The sequence below is a fragment of the Phaenicophaeus curvirostris genome, chromosome 4 (assembly GCF_032191515.1).
Source record: "Phaenicophaeus curvirostris isolate KB17595 chromosome 4, BPBGC_Pcur_1.0, whole genome shotgun sequence".
Taxonomy (NCBI): Eukaryota; Metazoa; Chordata; class Aves; order Cuculiformes; family Cuculidae; genus Phaenicophaeus; species Phaenicophaeus curvirostris.
This window is the reverse complement of record NC_091395.1, coordinates 68,056,434-68,073,679: the sequence shown is the minus strand read 5'-3', so window position 1 is coordinate 68,073,679 and position 17,246 is coordinate 68,056,434. Positions and strand designations below refer to the sequence as shown.

At 38.9% G+C, this 17,246-nt stretch overlaps 1 protein-coding gene across 2 annotated transcripts in view; it reads left to right on the top strand.

Moving 5' to 3' along the window:
* The window catches only part of DOK7 (docking protein 7), a 62,349-nt gene that overhangs the window by 18,103 nt on the left and 27,000 nt on the right, over window positions 1-17,246 (top strand). For both annotated transcript variants that reach the window (XM_069856406.1, XM_069856405.1), the window contains exons 6-7: window positions 2,418-2,525; window positions 5,522-6,396. In XM_069856406.1, the coding sequence (XP_069712507.1) occupies window positions 2,418-2,525; window positions 5,522-6,396 (983 nt within the window). The remainder of the gene's footprint in view (window positions 1-2,417; window positions 2,526-5,521; window positions 6,397-17,246) is intronic.

Here is a 17,246-nt window from a genome sequence, read left to right as displayed (position 1 = left end):
GCCTATATACGCTTGACAGATTTTGAAGTTGTTTCTCTAGATATTTCCTAATCCCTGCTGAGAAAGGTTGATTCTAATCAATCTTCCACAAAGCTGCACCATGAAAGGTCACGGCACATACCTATGACCCAATTTTATACACACCTTTCATACATAGGCAATCCCTAAGTGGAAGTTTAGCCCCAAAATTATCAGTCCTGTTGGACAGACAGGATGCCTAGAGATTTCATGCTGTTGAGTGAAACATGTGTTTGTAGCTGTATAGCTGATAGGGAATTTGGTTTCTAGAAGTAATTAAACATGTGAAATGCAAACTTAGTCATTTACATCATCTTCTGTCTTACCTCCCCATCTTTTATTTTATTTTAGGCCATTTCTGCACAACCAGATTTTTAGCTTTACCTTTTGCTGTCTGTAAGAGGGATATTGGTTGCTAAAAAAACTAATAGTTGTGTATGTGCTCTAGTAACATTCTGAAAATCTATATTTATCAAGTAAACGTATCCTGAAGAAAGTGGAAAGATCTTTCCTACTGACAGTTCTTTGCTGTGGGAGGGGTTAGTGTCTGTTGTACGTTAGTTTGACTAATATGCTGATCTGCTATACCAACTTTATACTCAAAGTACTTGTAGAATATCTTTGTTGAAGGTTTTTGGACATAAGAGCACTTAATTAGATACTGCAGAGTAACTGGAGCAGAGGACATTCAAAAATAGATTCAAGCAACAGCCTGTAACACTGTGTCACTGTGTGCCACTGAGCAGATCCTTGCATAGACCTGTCTGAGTTGCACCATAGGTGCTGGTGGCCAAATCTACTATTTTCCTTTGGCAGAGGTCCATATGGATGCATTGGAGGTTTCGTTTGAGTAAGCAGTTATACAGGTTTGAACTAGTCAATGCTTAATATGAGTTTTATTACAGGGAAACAGGAATGGAGACCTAACAAAATAATCCATATCACACAGTCCTCTTGTCTGTTCTTAAAATTAAGTTTGGAAGGTGTCAGAAACTGACATCAAGCACCGTTTGAGTTGGGAGGCACAGAGGTCACAGACTTTGTTTGCCTTGTCCATGTTAGAACTTCTTTGATTTCCAACATATGCTTCTATAGAAGGACTGTGTGTGTCTGGCTTTTTCAGCTAATCTTATCTAGACTGCAGACTGATAAAGATGGAAGCCCTCTCTACACAGGAGAGAAAGTTCTGCATTGTCACTTCTGCTCCTGTGACACACTCATATATATCCAGGGCAGATCTGAAAGTAAATATGGTTAGGGAGGGGAGATCTGACAACATGTTTCTTAAGTAGTTAACAATGTAGGGACTCCCATGGAGCTTCAGCTGACATGGTGATGCTCCTTCCCCTGATTACTAGCTTGATTTGACTGCTGTGTTGACAACATCAAACCCAATTCTTTTTAAACTGAAAGACTTGGGATGAAAATGAAACTTTTCTTTCATCATTTTCAACTGTATTGTCTTACTAACTCAGCCTCAGCAATGTGTAGCTGTTTTCATCCTTTGTTTTCTCTTATTAGATGATTCAGTGATTAAATATTTTCATGGTGTGCTGCTACTTCCCAGCTGATCAGATATACAAGACCAGCAGTTGTGAGGAAGCTAATCTGTTTTATCTGTCATTAATTCCTTTCCCTATATAATTAGTAAGAGCTACTGAAACTCCTGATGATGAACAATTTAGCAGACCATAACTTTTGCAACTGCTGAACATGACACGCTTGTTAGTGCTGTTTGAAGAAACCTGTAAGATTTCTCTTGGGATAATGGTTATGCCTACTTCCCACCTCTGCTTTTATTGTTTTGCCTGTTTGGGAACAAAATGGTTTAGAGGAAACTGGCCTATTTTTCTAATCAAAGAAAATGAATTTGAAAATGAAAAAGAAATACAGAATTTCTTCCATGCTCTCTATAAAATTTAGTCTTTCTATTGGAATGGAAGGAGCCTTCTTCAGTGAGGTGATTTCAGCTGGAATGGCAAACTCACTACAGTATGCTTTAGTAGTGGTTTTTAACTTTTCTAACTTGTCTTGTAATAAATATGGAGAGCCACCAAGCTGCTTATTTCATCTCTGACTTCTGAACTCAATGACCTCCTGAACATCAAACTTGAAAGCGATGTTCTTGACAACATGTGATTTGGATTGGAAGGTATATAGTTGAATCACTGTGACTCTATAATGCAGATTTGTAAATTTGTAGGATAAAAATTTGGTCTTTCTCAATGATAAAATTCTGAACGAGTTCAGTGAAGTCAGCACGACTTTTACAGGTCAGACATTAGTTTTCTACTCCTCTGACCCTGCCAGATGCTAATTATCTCTGTAGCTATTGACTTTTTACATATTTTCCATGTTTCTTATTTATTTATTTATTTATTTTCTGTTCTTTTTTAAAGATCCAAGTACAAATCCAGCCTATTCAGAAGAAAGACTGGCTCATGAAGCTTTGCAGTTAGAAAAGCGCTTGAGCTTACTGTCTCATACAAGTCGTCAGGGCAGTGGAGGTAAGAAATATCTTTACTTAAATAAAAATAAACGATGTTCCTTCCTTCACAGGCTTTAAAAATGTGCATATGTATGTAATTATAAGATGCTGAGGTTAAAAAAAAACTAATAGATGGCTTCAAACTCACAAGTTGTCATGCCACTGGAGGACTTCAACCATCTGACATCTGCTGGAAAAGTAGCACAGCAAGCTATAGGCAATCCAGGGAACTTCTAGAGTGTATTGAAGACAATTTCTTAACTCAGGTAACCCCTTAACCCCTACCTGAAGGGATGCAATATTGTACCTGATGGTCACCAATGCAAGTAAGCTCAACAGTTATGTCAATACTGGAGGTGGCCTGGGCTGCAGTGATCATGCATTGGTGGAGTTCAAGGTCCTGAGGGATATGGGACAAGCGAGGAGGATAGTCAGGACCCTAAACTTTAGGAAAGCAAAGGAGATAGACTTTGGGGTGCTGATTGATAAGAAGCTCAGCATGAGTTGGTAATGACCACTTGCAGCCCAGAAGGCCAACTGTATCCTGGACCGCATCAAAAGAAATGTGGCCAGCAGGTTGAGAGAGGTGATTCTGCCCCTCTATTCCTCTCCTGTGAGACCTCATCTGGAGTACTGTGTCCAGTGCTGGAATCTCCAACACTGGAAGGATATGGAACTGTTGTAATGGGTCGAGAGGAGGGCCAGGAAGATGATCAGAGGGCTGGAGAACCTCTGCTATGAGGACAGGGTGAGAGAGTTGGCGTTGTTCAGCCTGAAGAAGAGAAGGCTTTGAGGAGGCCTTATAGCAGCCCTCCCAGGGGAGGAGGAGCTTTTTTAGCAGGGCCTGTAATTATAGGACGCAGGGGAATGGCTTTAAATTGGAATGGAGAAGATTTAGATTAGACATCAAGAAGAAATTCTTCATGATGAGGGTGGTGAGGCACTGGGTAGGTTGCCCAGGGAAGTTATGGATGCCCCGTCCCTGGAAGAGTTCAAGGCCCAGTGCATAATTATGTCCATGGCTACTTTAGTCTTGACACTGCTGAGTAATGTCATTTCTGACAATTCCACTGAGACATCCTGAGGTTTTTCACAGTTAGCATCTAACTACCAGACTTGACCAGACTGATGGAAGCCACAAGAGACTTGGCAGAGGAGCAAGCTTGCTTTTTTCAATCCAGTCACTCCAGTTAGAAAACATGTGGTCGAACTTTGTATACATTCTCTGCTTCAGGTTACTTGAGTTGATGACCTGATTCTCCTAAGAATATTATGGTTCTCAGAGAATGATGTATCCTAGAGTAAGTTTTCCATATTCTGTTATTTGAGTTTTGCATGGGAAAATTAAATATTTGTGTTTACGGAAAATCTGACAACAAGACCGTCCTTGTAGATGTGGTGGGAGGACATTTGTCTGAGTCTGGAGATTTAGGTTCTAGCACTGCCTCGGGGAACACATAGCTCCACATAGTTAGAGCATTTTCTTCTAGACTGTGGGAGTGCTTATCTTCCAAAGTTTTAAAGTGCCTGAAATATTTGTCTAAGAGAAGTGATTTCAAATAAATTCAATAATCTTTTTTTTTTCGATAGAAGTAGATGTTTTTGTAATCAGAATATCTTTTATTTAACAAGGTTTTTTTACTTCTTCCGGGCATGTTGCTGAGAATTACACTAATATTTTTGTAATTCATGCCTTCTGTCTAGGCAGTGGTATAATTTAATCTCAAGACTTACACTTATGCAGGCTTCAAGCCAGTGTCGTACAGTGGGCATAGCGGGGAAAAGAAAAGTTTAGATTTAATGGGATAAAAATTGATATTTTGTGATAGTATATATCAAGAATTACTCCATGAAGAGCAAGAGAATTGTTCTGAACGTTTCCCACAACACCTGAGAGGAGAAATAGCCTAGTAGTGCTAGAAGATCAGGTCACAATTTGCGGTGGGGACATCCTCTTTCTGCCCTATCTGGCAACCTGTTGTCCAAGGTCTAAAATCAGTAAAACTAGGTAAAATACCTACAAAACAATCCTGCTGTCAGTGTTTTTTTCAAATTGATTTTATTAAGAAGGAAGGAAAGAAGGAAAATACATTGTGGACTGTGTGCGACACTGTAAGAAAGTGGTGTTTTGTTTGTTTATTTGTTTTTGTGTATGAGTTTGTGTGATATTTGTGTTTTGTCCTCACGTCCTTTCATGCCAATGTTTAACTTTTTTTCTTCCACCTTCTGTCTTGGATAGCAGTAGTTATCTGTAAAAGTGTCCTTCTTGCAAGTGTCAGTGAGGAAAAAATTCTTGCAATATGTGCATAAATGAATCGTGGAAGGTCTTTGTGTATATAGATATGTAAACATATTTATAATACTAGTATTTTCATTTTTGTTCATTACAGTGAGGTATGGTTGCATTTTGGTATGGATATTATGCAGAAATACAGTGTAGGAGTGTGGAGAGGAGAGAACAGGGCAGTCTTAAGTTTGATTTTATTTTTGCAGTCTCTAACATCTTGTTGATGTCATTCAGATAAGATTTAAATAGAGATGAGAAGTACAAATAATTCAGTAGATTCAGATCAAATAGAAACAATGAAAAATCTTAAATTGCTTTTGGTTACAGTAACAAGGTTTTCTGCAGAGCATCTTTAGCTATTCTGAGCGTGGGACTTCGTGACTATTCCCTGTGTTATAAAACAGGAGTATCTAAAATAAAACCAACTAACTGTATAGAAGTAAAAGATGTTTGAAGAGGGAAGAACTTGATGCATAAACTTTAAAAATTTAGCCCTGAGTGCATTATATTCCATAATGTGGTAGGGTTATGGCACAGTAAAGTGCTATCTGAATTTTATTTTTCCTGTGGGGACAGGAATTATTGCAGGACTTCTGTCTTTCGGACAGAAATTCCCCTTACAAAAAACAGATGAAATCTTAGGGTCCTTTCTGTTTGTACTTATTCTCCATGCTTCAGTTTGTCAATTGTGTTTTAAAAATAGGCTGATGTGTTTTCTTCTTTTCTAGGAGATGAGAGAAGTCTTTCAAGCTCATCTTCAGATACCAGTCACTCGGATGTTAGTGTTGGGAGCAGATTGACAATTTGGCCTGAACAGTCTTCAGCCAGCACATCTCAAGAGAGTCATGGACAGACAGCTGCAAAGGGCATTCATCTTGGGGAAGAAAAAACATTTCCAGAAGGGGCACATGGCACCACAAAACCACCTCCAAAGCCCCTCCGATCCAGACAGCTACAGGAAATAGGTCGTCAGAGTTCTTCTGACAGTGGAATAGCTACTGGTAGTCACTCTTCTTACTCTGGAAGCTTCTCTTCTTATGCTGGGAGCTTGGACATTTGCCACGGTGATGAGTTTGGATCATTGCTAAGCTTGCCATTGAACTTCCCTTCAGATCAGAGCTTATGTACTTGTCCTCACAGTGAGCCCCAGAGAGGTGCGGGATCAGAGTATCAGGTTCCCAGCTCTCTCAGACATGCTTATGATATACCCAGGAGTTTGTTACAGGCAGCTTCTAAAGATGTGCAACCGAAGAGCTCATATTCCACGCTACCCAAGGACCAGGCTCCGTCGCCTCAAGGTGCTAGTGACCCAAAACTGCTATTATCACACTTGGAAACACGCAGGGTACCTGAGCACAGCCAGGGCAGAGGGAGGCCTTCATCCTTACTCGCAGAAAGCAGCAAGGACTCAAGTGATGAGACGTACGTGGATTTTATTTCAAGGTGGTCAGACACAAAACCACCAGGACAGGTGTCAGACTCCAAAAGTAGTGAGTTTTCACCACCTAGTGGGGCCTCAGCTGACCCCTGTGACACATGTAGCCCCCACCTTGGGATGACAAGAGCTCTTTTTTCAGCTTGTCCAATCTGTGGTGGACTAAAGGTAAATACCTAACACTGAGCAGATGCTAACAATAGAGCATGATTAATGTAAAATTATTTAAGTTGCAAGTGATAAATACCAATGTCTCCTTTATAATTTGAACAGGTAATAATTCTTGTGTTGTTTATGCTCAAGATGAGAGGCTTAATACACAGCTTCCTCAAAATCTGTGCCTGATCCAGAAAAACTGAATATCGGCCAGCAGTCATTATTTTTGAACAGACCAATTTTGTTTCCGGGTGTATGTGAGTGTCTTACAGTGACAGAGACGGAAACTTTGAGGTGCAGATGGACGAGTTTGTTGTATAATAATAATAATAATAATTCAGAATTAAGGACATTGATTTGTCTTACTGCCGGTATTTCAAAAGAAGAAAGAAGGGAGGCCAAATAGTACGTGCTGCTCTTTAGATGACCACAGTACATGTTTTTTATTTTATCGGTGGTTTTCTTTTCTTTATCAATGTAGTTTGTGTGTGTCTTGCACAAGAAGCCAGATTAGGAAAGCTTCTCCCTGAGGAAAGAAAAGATAGTCAAGTTAGCATGGCAATCCATAACAGATCAACTCATCCAGTGTTACATTTGTACCTGGCCAAGCTTTAGAGGAGGTGTGTAAAAATTCACTAGTGTTGTACTGCTAGGACAATGTATTTGCCAGAAGAAATATTTTTGATGACCAGTCACATAAAGACTTAAAACCTGAAACATGGAGATTCATATGCCTTTCTAAACACATCTGCCAGTATCTGTTCCTATGACTGGTAGTCCCATAAGTTCTTTTTGAATGCTGCTAAATTCTTGGCTTTTTATGGCAGTAAGCTTTATATCTTAATTGTACATTGTGTAGAGGAAATATTTCTGATTTTACCTATTCTGGAGGAGACTTTTTTGGTGAATGTGTTTGCTAAACTAGAAGAAGGTAAAGCTGATTCTGTTGCTGAGCCGTTGAAAGGCTGGGAAGGTTTGAGGGAGCACTCAAATTAAGGAATGTGTGAAGTAGGGATTCAGCAAGACACGCTTTTGTTGGAGGATTTAAGTATTGCCACTGAAGTGTGTACATTTTAATTGAGCGTGTAGGATTACATAAATCACTGCTATGAAAGAGGCTTGAATGTATAGTAAGTTATGAAAGAAAAAATGTTATAAACTTATGTTCTTTCCATGAGGTATTTCATGCATTTGCATCATTGACTGCTTTCATGTGTCTAAAAACTAGAAAATGCTGCCTGCCTGAGGCACTTGTATGCCCTCTGTAACAGCACCTTAGGTGTTACTCTGCCATGTACTTTTAGCATTCAGGAGGTAGGAAGGCACTGGTGTAACAGGCTAAAGTCATGTCTACATTGATCATTGGGGTTGATGTTCTTCCAAGACCATTCTTGCCAGCTGTCTGCAACAAATGCCCACAGTAACTCTCTAGCCTAATTCTGAAAGCTTGGATGGATGCAAGGGCCTGATCTTCAGCCTCCCACTTTTGCTCTTTCTGCAACACAGGCAATGGTGTGCACAGCAATGTATCTGCTGCTGGCTTCCTGGGTCTGCTGCTGTAGTTAGAGAGAATTTGAGGAAAATGCACAAGACTGATTCTTTGATGGGCTCTGATATGGGGTCAGAAAGCTCCAAGGCAGCTTGGGGATAGGCAGTGAGAAAAGAAATAGTTAAAGGTACAGTTAGCTCATATTTTAAGTGTTTCTGGGTGATCTGAATTGTCAGTTTAGACATGAATTTATCAAAGTTAACTTGGACAACTGGCACACAGGAAGCTGAAAGTGAGTGTTCTGTCCTCCAAGCCGTTAAAGGTTCAATTATGTCACTCCTCCTTTAACTGCCTGTTGACCCCAACAACAAATACAACCACATCTTGTACTGCAAAATGCTGTCACGCTTCATGGTGTTTCTAGCCCTAATAATATAAATTGGAAATAATTTCAGGAATTGTCAATATTTAAACAAATTTATTGAAAGAAACACTGGTGCACACTTACAGACTCTTGTTTTAGCATGAGGCATGCGCATCTGCTTCTCATCTTTTTTTCTTCTACTCATCTATAAGCATTTGGGAAAGAAGCCTCATTAAATTGAATGATTCAGGAGGTTGTTTTAACTTTTGAAAGAGAAAAATAACCTTTTCGTACATTGTCCTGAATTGTCAAGTTGAATTGTTTTAGCAGTATTTAATGGACAGAATCTTTGGCTTTTCTCATGATGAATACAGTGAAATTACAGATCTACATTCTGTAACTAAAAAATAATTCTTATTTCTTTTGCTCAGAACAAAATACATTTAAGATGCAGTTAGGCCCAGGAGGAGGTGATTTATGGATTAATGAAGACACTTTGTTTTCATATTTATTCAAATCCATAATCAAAATGGTGTAGTGTGCCAGTGTTTGGAATTCCTTTGCAATTTCAGGTTAAGCTGTTAATTAAACTGTGCTGATGATTTTTAAATGCCTGCTATTTAAAGTAAGTGAGCGACCTGAAGAAAGGAAAGTCTACAGCAGTAACAAAGGATGTAAGAATTTGTTTGTTTTCCGCCCTGTCTGTAAACTTTGGCAAATTGAGGTTAGATTTGGTGTGCTGTCTGTGTGTGTTTGAGTTCAACATGTGAAGAGTTCGGGACAGGTTGTAGGATGAAGACATGCGTATGTGGAAGGCATGGTAGCATTTGTTATTGGGATTGACTTGGTTATGAACCACCTGCACCAGTAATGACAAGGATGATATTGAACATAGGGAGGACATACCCTGGGAAAATGTTAAAGTTCAAACAGAAAATAGGGCAAAGAAGCCTTTCGGTTTCACTCTGGATGAAGAATAGAACCAACATGAAGAAAGTCATTAAATATTGCTCTTATTATTTCTATATTGTATTTCATACAAGACACGGGATTAATAAGCAAGCATGCAGGGTGTTTTGCTTTCTGTTTTGTGTTATTCTAGTGTGCTCAAGATGTCCTTCTCTACAAACTTCATAAGGTGTGCCTTTGCTATGTATTTTTTGCCTAGGTGATTTGTGTGCTATAGGTGAATGCAGAGATTAATTCTTTGTGTACTGTAAGTACATTTTAAGCTCAGAATGTTGGGTTGTTATGGGATTTCTGAGTAAACTGTCGAGATTATTGTTAGACTTTACTTATTACATTTCAACTACTTACCTAATACTAATTGGATGAATAGAATTTCCGTGTATGCTTGTTGCTTTGTAACTACATTTGATGCTATAGTTTGAGAAATGATGTCAACCTTTTTTTATAGGGTGTCTTTTTTTTACACCACCATTGTTTGTAAATTTTCCTAGAAGTCTGAAAAATAAAATTATTTTCCAACTGGTTTTGTCCTTTTCCATCTGACAAGTACTGGCTTTAGTTTTGCTTTTCTTTTTGTCCCCTAACTTTCGTCTTCTTGCAAGTTGAGTTAATATGGAATGGTTATGGCTGTCTGTTCACACTACTTAGTGTTACACTCAAATCACTGCTGACAGCTCAAAATGTGTCTATTAGTAGGAATGACTTTTATGTATTTCTAGCTCACCTTAAACTCTCATTTATGTCAGTGGGAGTTCTTATATATTTAGAAATATAGGTTTGATTACTGCATTTGTAGTTAACCTGCCACGATAGAGGAGAAAAGAAAGTGTCAGTGTGTGTGTGGCAGTTATCATCAATACTGTATTGGTATGCAGCCACCTACTTTAATTGACCATTTAAAAATACGAAAACCTCCTTGGAGACAGTGGTCCCAAATTAGAAGCTGCTCTACCCAAATCCTCTGTGAGTTATTTAGTTTCTTCCACCACAGTAACTGCATGCCTCAGACTTTGAATCTCTGAGTCTATCTGTAGTAAGAGGAAATATGAGAATGCTGTGGTCATGATGCACAAAAAGTGTTTAGGGGTTTTGTCAGGTAGCAGGATCCACAGGTCTGAGGTTCTGAGAGCCCTTCCCTACACAATATAGGGAGACCTGGCCCCTGCCCTGGGGGAAGTGGATCTCGGTTTCAGTGGGAAGTTGCTGTGATTAACCTGTAGGAAATTCACCTCTTTCAGTCGGTTCTGTAGTAACTGCTTTATTTTGCATTACAGCTTTAAGAGAAGTCATGCACATGTCTGTACTGTGATCCCTGAGCAGACACTTTACTCAGTATATTTAATCATACAGCATCATCATGTCCCTGCAGAGCTTGCTAATCACATGCCACCTTCTGTGAGTGCAGAGTCTCTGGGTAGATCTAGAGCTACTATGAGTATCTGTGTTTCCATTGTGCATTGCAGACCAGGGAGAGGCAAACCTAGAGAGAGGCAAGGTTGATGTGTCCTTAGACAGAGAAGGGGCTTGAACTCTAAAGAACATCTTGCACTGAGGTCTGTTTTGTGTTTTTTGCCTAAACTGATTTATCTGAGGTCATTTGGAGACCTTATTGCTCTCTACAACTACCTGAAAGGAGGTTGTAGAGAGGAGGGAGCTGGCCTCTTCTCCCAGGTGACAGGGGACAGGACAAGAGGGAATGGCCTCAAGCTCTGCCAGGGGAGGTTCAGGCTTGACATCAGGAAAAAGTATTTCACAGGAAGGGTCATTGGGCACTGGAACGGGCTGCCCAGGGTCGTGGTTGAGTCACCTTCCCTGGAGGTGTTTAAGGGATGGGTGGATGAGGTGCTGAGGGGCATGGTTTAGTGATTGATGGGAATGGTTGGACTCCAGTGGGTCCTTTCCAACCTAGTGATTCTGTGAACAGCCTGCAGCTGAGTTGAGAATTGCCTTAGTCTTCCAAATTGTGTGCATACCCCTTAACAATGGAATTAGCTGGTGTATCTCCCTTCACTGTAAAGGCTCCTTTTGAAATGGTAAGAGAAGGCCTGTAGGGTGTAACCTTGTGCAGTAAGACTTGAGAAATAGTGGCTGCAGACCATATTGCCACATCCATGTAACTGAGAATGTTGTCATTTTTTTGGTTTTTAATCAAGTACTTTTCTATTGTGGTATTAAATTAGATAATATATAGTGTTATAGATAACTTAAACGTAGCTATAGTTTTTACTGTTGAAGCCATCACCTCTTTCCACATGAGACTAAACACCTTAGGTGTTTACCTTGTGGTGTGTTTATTTTCCTGCTTCCTCTGAAAGTATAGGAACACGATTATTAGTAATTACACTCCTTTTGCATCTCTTCTCAAAGATATTTTAACATTATTGATGTGTGATGCTGTGATCTTATGCTTCCGCCCACCTTCAAAAAAAAAAAGCTACAGGCTGTCTAAACTCGCAGTTGAGAAGGATGCATTTGTCATCTTCCACAGCGTTCTTCCTACTTGTATTTCTGCCCTAGTCTCAGAGCTCTGGACAGTTAGGCAACACACACAAGAACAGTGTAACTCAGAGGGATCTGGAAGCCAGTTGTCAGTGTTATTGACCTGAGTAACAGAGCGTTCGTGAGGCTCTTGTATGTTTTGATGACCATGGATTCTGGGTACTATTGACTTTTGGCATGAATTATAAAACTTGTGCTGTCTTCTTTTAAGATTTAATTCCAATTACTTTGCCTCAAGTCTTGACTGTGATACATTAACCTGCAGTGAAGTGCATCTTCCATAATGTGTATCGCCACAAATTGAGGTGACTGCGCTGGACAATGATTTAGCAATATGGAATTTTGCTTTGCTTTTACTTTACATACAGGCTCTGAATTTTTTACTATAAAGTAGTGTTTGTGGGGGGACTTCTAACAGATTCAAAAGCATCTTTAAAAGCACTAATTTTTCCGCATCTTTCTGAAATAGAAGAAATCCATGATCATAGCTGTCCTTGACAATGAAATGGAGTCATTTCTGGGGCTGGTTTTGCTGACAAAAACACACAATACTGTGCAAAGCAAAGATAGGAGTAAGAGTATGTTCTCCCATGGCATAGGAAAGGGACATAAAACAGGTGGATGGAGCGTCAGGCCTAGAGCTTGATTTATTTTGTTTTTCTTTTATAGTTTTGGGTAGGAACTTAAGTCTATCACAATGTTAACTCCCATCGTCTTACTAAGATACTGTTGTGTCTGTACATGTGCTGTGTTGAGATGTTGCTTATCAGCAGCTCAGAGGGGAAAGAAGACTTTTTTCCTCCTCAGTTTACCGCTACTAATTTGTACAATATTGTGATGTTCATTGGCAATAGGCTTCACTCCCAAACAATTAAGAAGATACTTGGCTTCCTTTTACTTTGCTATTGCTAGTAAGGGCTCATATAAGTGACCTGTCTCTTCAAAGCTTTGCTTGGAGGAGGTCACTTAACAGGTATGGCTTTGGACTTGAGATATCTCAGTAAAATACAAGACCTACTAGCCCTACCAGAACTGTGCAAATCGGACTTGCTATGGCAATCTAGGAGGCTGCCTCTTATCTAAAAAATAGTATTGAAGATACTCTCTATGATGAAAGAATCCCCACAGTATTTTTGGTAAGAATAGAAGTTCTAATCTGAATTCAGACTAATAAGAATTAAGCTCTTGGCATTTCTTGGGATCAGGCAGTAAGTGGAACAGGTAGCCTGTGGTCTGTAATGGGAAAAATGTGCCTGCTACAGAAGCACTGGTAAGTGAAATCATAATAATGTCAAAAGAGCACTTCCTTACATGAGGAAAGGTAGACAACATAGCTCAGCAGAATGAATTCTTCTGTACTAAACAGAAATGTTGCTGGATTGCTTTTCTGTAAGAAAGCCAGTAAAGATACTGATAAAGCATGATATTGACCTTTTATACCCATCAGAATGAACAAATGGGAAAATCTGCTTCCCTTTCTGAATGCAATCAAGCTAGATAACTGCTTTTATTATCACTACAACTGATGGCTACTTCTTCCTCTGCTGGGAGAAATTGCTTTTCTGAAGAGAGATAAAGAAATGTTTTGAAAGAGGAGGAGTCTGACAATAAAAGGTGGAAAATAATTACTCCCTTTAGTATGTAGGTTTTTGTGGGGGTTTTGTTTTTGATCCAGTTGTAAAGAAACTCATCAGATTGCTGGGAAAGTGGCCAGTGGAAAATGGAAGTGTATCTCTCTTTTTCCTTTTTTTTCTGAATAGAAATCCGTTTCTTTCTGGAAAAATACTGCAGGATCCTATAACGTGTTAGCAGACACTTTCTATCTTCATTTTCTAAAAGGAAGAAAGTAGACTTTACCTGCAGAGGAAGAAACCACAAGAAGATATTAGGAAAGCGTGGATTGCATTGAGTTAAACTCAGAGGGAAGCAAATAACTCCAGTGGCAGCAGTGGATTAAGATTCCTAAGTTTGATTCTCATGTGGTTCATCTCCTTCTGCAAGATCATAAACAAAATTACTTTAAAAAAAATCTGAGTTCCTTTATCTGCATTTCTGCAAAATGCTCATAATGTTTACCCACATTATATTTTTAAAACTATGCAGAAAATATTCTGTTTTGATTAACAGTCACTGTTATCAAAATAATTGCATGACTCAGAAGGAATTGGCGAGTGTTGGTAGGGTAGCAATCATGTGAATGGGATGTCTGGAGGGTAGACAGCAGCTCACTGCTAGTAGATGAGAAGATTGAAAATAGATTCTCAGTAGGGATGTGACCTTTCCTACTGATGCTTTTTGACAGAAACACTTAAAACTGAAAGTATGCAAATTAGAAGGATGAAATATTTTCTAACAAAGTTACATAAACTATGCTTAAATTTATCCACAACCCATTACGAGATATGAGTGGAATTAGTTCTGGTAATTCAAGATGGCCAATATGGTCAATATTTCAAGGTATCTATGGAAATACATTCAGTCTGGCTGATAATATCCTATATGGACTTGTGATCAGGTTAGATCCTTAAGTTATTAGTCATGTAGATGTTGTAATGTAGGGAAATTCATACTGTTTCTAATATAACTGTACAACCATTTACCAAGTTATATTACTTTGTTCATAAAAAGCAAATTTTTTTTTCCCTAATATTGGCTTAGTAAAGCTTAATAATATGGTAACAACATATTCACACAGGTTATATGATTTTGGCATTTGTTATCAAGAAAACGGCAAGTGTGGCAGTCCACTGAATAGAAAATTGTTAATTACCTGCTCCACAAAAAAAATACACTGAGAACAATTTTAGGAGTGAAGAATATGTTCAGAACAAAACAAATACTTCAAATAGATAGGAGGGTTAGAAAAAGTAGGTAAGTCATTCTGGTACAGAAAAACCTGCAAAACAGTTTTCATTAAATTGCCTTGCAATTTAATGTATTGCTTTATTATGCATAGTTATAAATGTTTCTTCCGAAATGCTAGTGAACATGTTTAGATAAGAAAGATGATTCTGCAAAAGTTAACATAGCAGAAACTAGAAGCTTGATTGTTCTGGACCTCAGGAAGTACAGAAGAATTCCATAACAAACTTCGGTGTTCTTGTCCTGTCTGGCTTGGTGTCGAATGCATTTTGCAAACTCTCATGCTGCACTATAAAGGTAGAATCCTGTCAGGAATTTGTGAAGCAAAGTGCAAATGATGATATTTTGGACAATGTCTTACTTTGGATTGAAGGGAGATCCCAGGGCTTGAGATTTGAACTGCTCTAGGAGTTTTGCTGTATCACAGTTTTATTACTGTGGCTCTGACCAGCTGCTTCAGTCTGTTTTTTTAAATGCTGGGAACTAATTTTTATAACTTCAGTAAATAATTCAAAACCTTTTAGTGAAAGATCATGGAGCAATGGCACTGAATACATTATTTCATGAGAATTCTTTTTGTGTGGAACTGAGCTTGAACCGTCTTTCAAGAACTGCAGAGTTACAGGAAGGAAATTATTGTTGCAGGAACCTTTACACTCAGTGGATTCCGAAAGTCTGCATCAAAGGATACGGAAGCTGAAAATCAGTTCTTTCTAAGCACGCAAATAGCTGGAGGCTTAGGCAACTTTTTAGCACTTAGAAAGGACCAAAGGGTGCTGGCTAAACTCTGCTTGAAGTGTAGGAACTCTGGGTCAGGATCACAGTATCACAATGAAACTTTAAATTTACTGGGCCTGAGCAACAGAGCAAATCTTTTTTATGGGTCAAAAAGATGCTGTTTACCCACTTTTTACTAGTTGCATACAGCCTTTTCTCTTCCATTCCTAAATAATGTTGTGAAGGGAAGGACTCCCTTGCATCCTGGACATCCTTGCTAATGTAGTAACATATTGACTGTTGAAGGGTTGCTTGAAAAACTCTAACTTGCTTCAGGGCGTAATTCAACCCATAGGTATAGGACAGATGTGTGGGGAAAAAGTTATGTGGAGCTACTGTTGCTTTTCCATCCCGTCTGCTTTAGCTCCAGTGAATTTTGATGCTTCAATAAGTCTCTAACAACGTGTAATTTTTGTGCATGTGTAAAAGTTGGACTGATATTCCTCGGACTGTTAATGTGATCCATGTGATGAATGACAGCCAGGATAGGGTGAGTGAATACCAAAGTCTTACATACAGATTCTAGATGGCAGTAAAGTGCCTTTACTGCATACAAGCTCTGCTTGTGTGTCATCCTTGACGTTCTCTTTTATGTATTTCCATGTTTCCTTTCCTAAAGCAGGGTAGATGAAAGAAAGCAATCCTCAAGACTTTTTCTGAAGCAGTACAACCCTACAAAAGTCCAAAGACTAGATGGAAAGGGGCTTTCAAGTTGACTTTGTGCTACTAAGTCTTGTCACATGAGGATATCGGACTATTCACAGTATAAACTGCAGCAGCCAGCTGTCACTCAACTGAAATGACTGTTTCAACAGCTGGGAATCAATGGGACATGAACTCTGGCTGTGTTCCCTCTCCCCTAGCCACATCCTCTGCAGTAGTCTGGATTCTGTGGAATCCTCTGCTAATTCAATGCTGATTGGAAGCAATTTTGAATGTACAAGAAATTTGAGCCTGGAAAATATTAAGGAAATATAAACCTTTTCCAGATCTGGTTTATTACAAGTACTGAGAAGTGTTAAGTGGGCTATATCAGGGGTAGTAACTGTATACTTGAGTCCTCTGTAGCACTAGGAAAACATTTCCAGATGAAGTTTGCCAGTTCAACTCATTCCCTGAGACACAAAGTCAAGCACAGCACATGTGCTATGGAGATAACTGCTACAGAAAGCTTTGTAAAACTACAGAAAAATTATACCTAATAATTTATAGCATTGCTCTCTGATATAGAAGTCTGTGAGCAGCCTCCATGCATAGTTACATATCTGTATCCTTTGAAGCTGTTCAGCTTAATTATAGTTTCATTACCTTTGACAAACCATAATTTCAGTGATGGGTTGGGGATAATGCTTTTCTTAATCTTACTATTTTGAGCTTTCTCTCCCTTATTTGTCCTTCTAGCTCCATCCATTTCTTTCTAATGATGAGCATTGATTATCTTGTTAATATTTTTTTTCCTAGGAGAACTTGGCAAATGTTAGCTCTAAGTGTTAGGTTGAAAAAGAAGGAAAATTAATACAAAGACAATAATGCAAAGATTTTAGTTTTATTCTTCATGGGCTCATAATTATGCCCACTCTAGTTCTCTCTGTGTGGAGCAGGATGCATGGGTTATAACAAGGATTCTTTTCTTCATGTCTTTATGTGGTGCGGGCTGGAAGGAAGGAATCAAATAACTAGTCTAATGTAAACTGGCACAGCTCCATCGGCCACAAAACAGGCCCAAGTATATTTTTAGTGTGAGCACAAGTTAAGCTCTTGGTGAGGAACAACACTCTTTGGGAGAAGTAGAGAAGGACCAGTCTTTTCTTAGGGCAGTCCCTAGGTAAACATTTCAAAACTTACACCTTACCCTAAATTTTCTCCATCTCTAAGAATTTGTAGAGGTAGGTTTAATTTGTC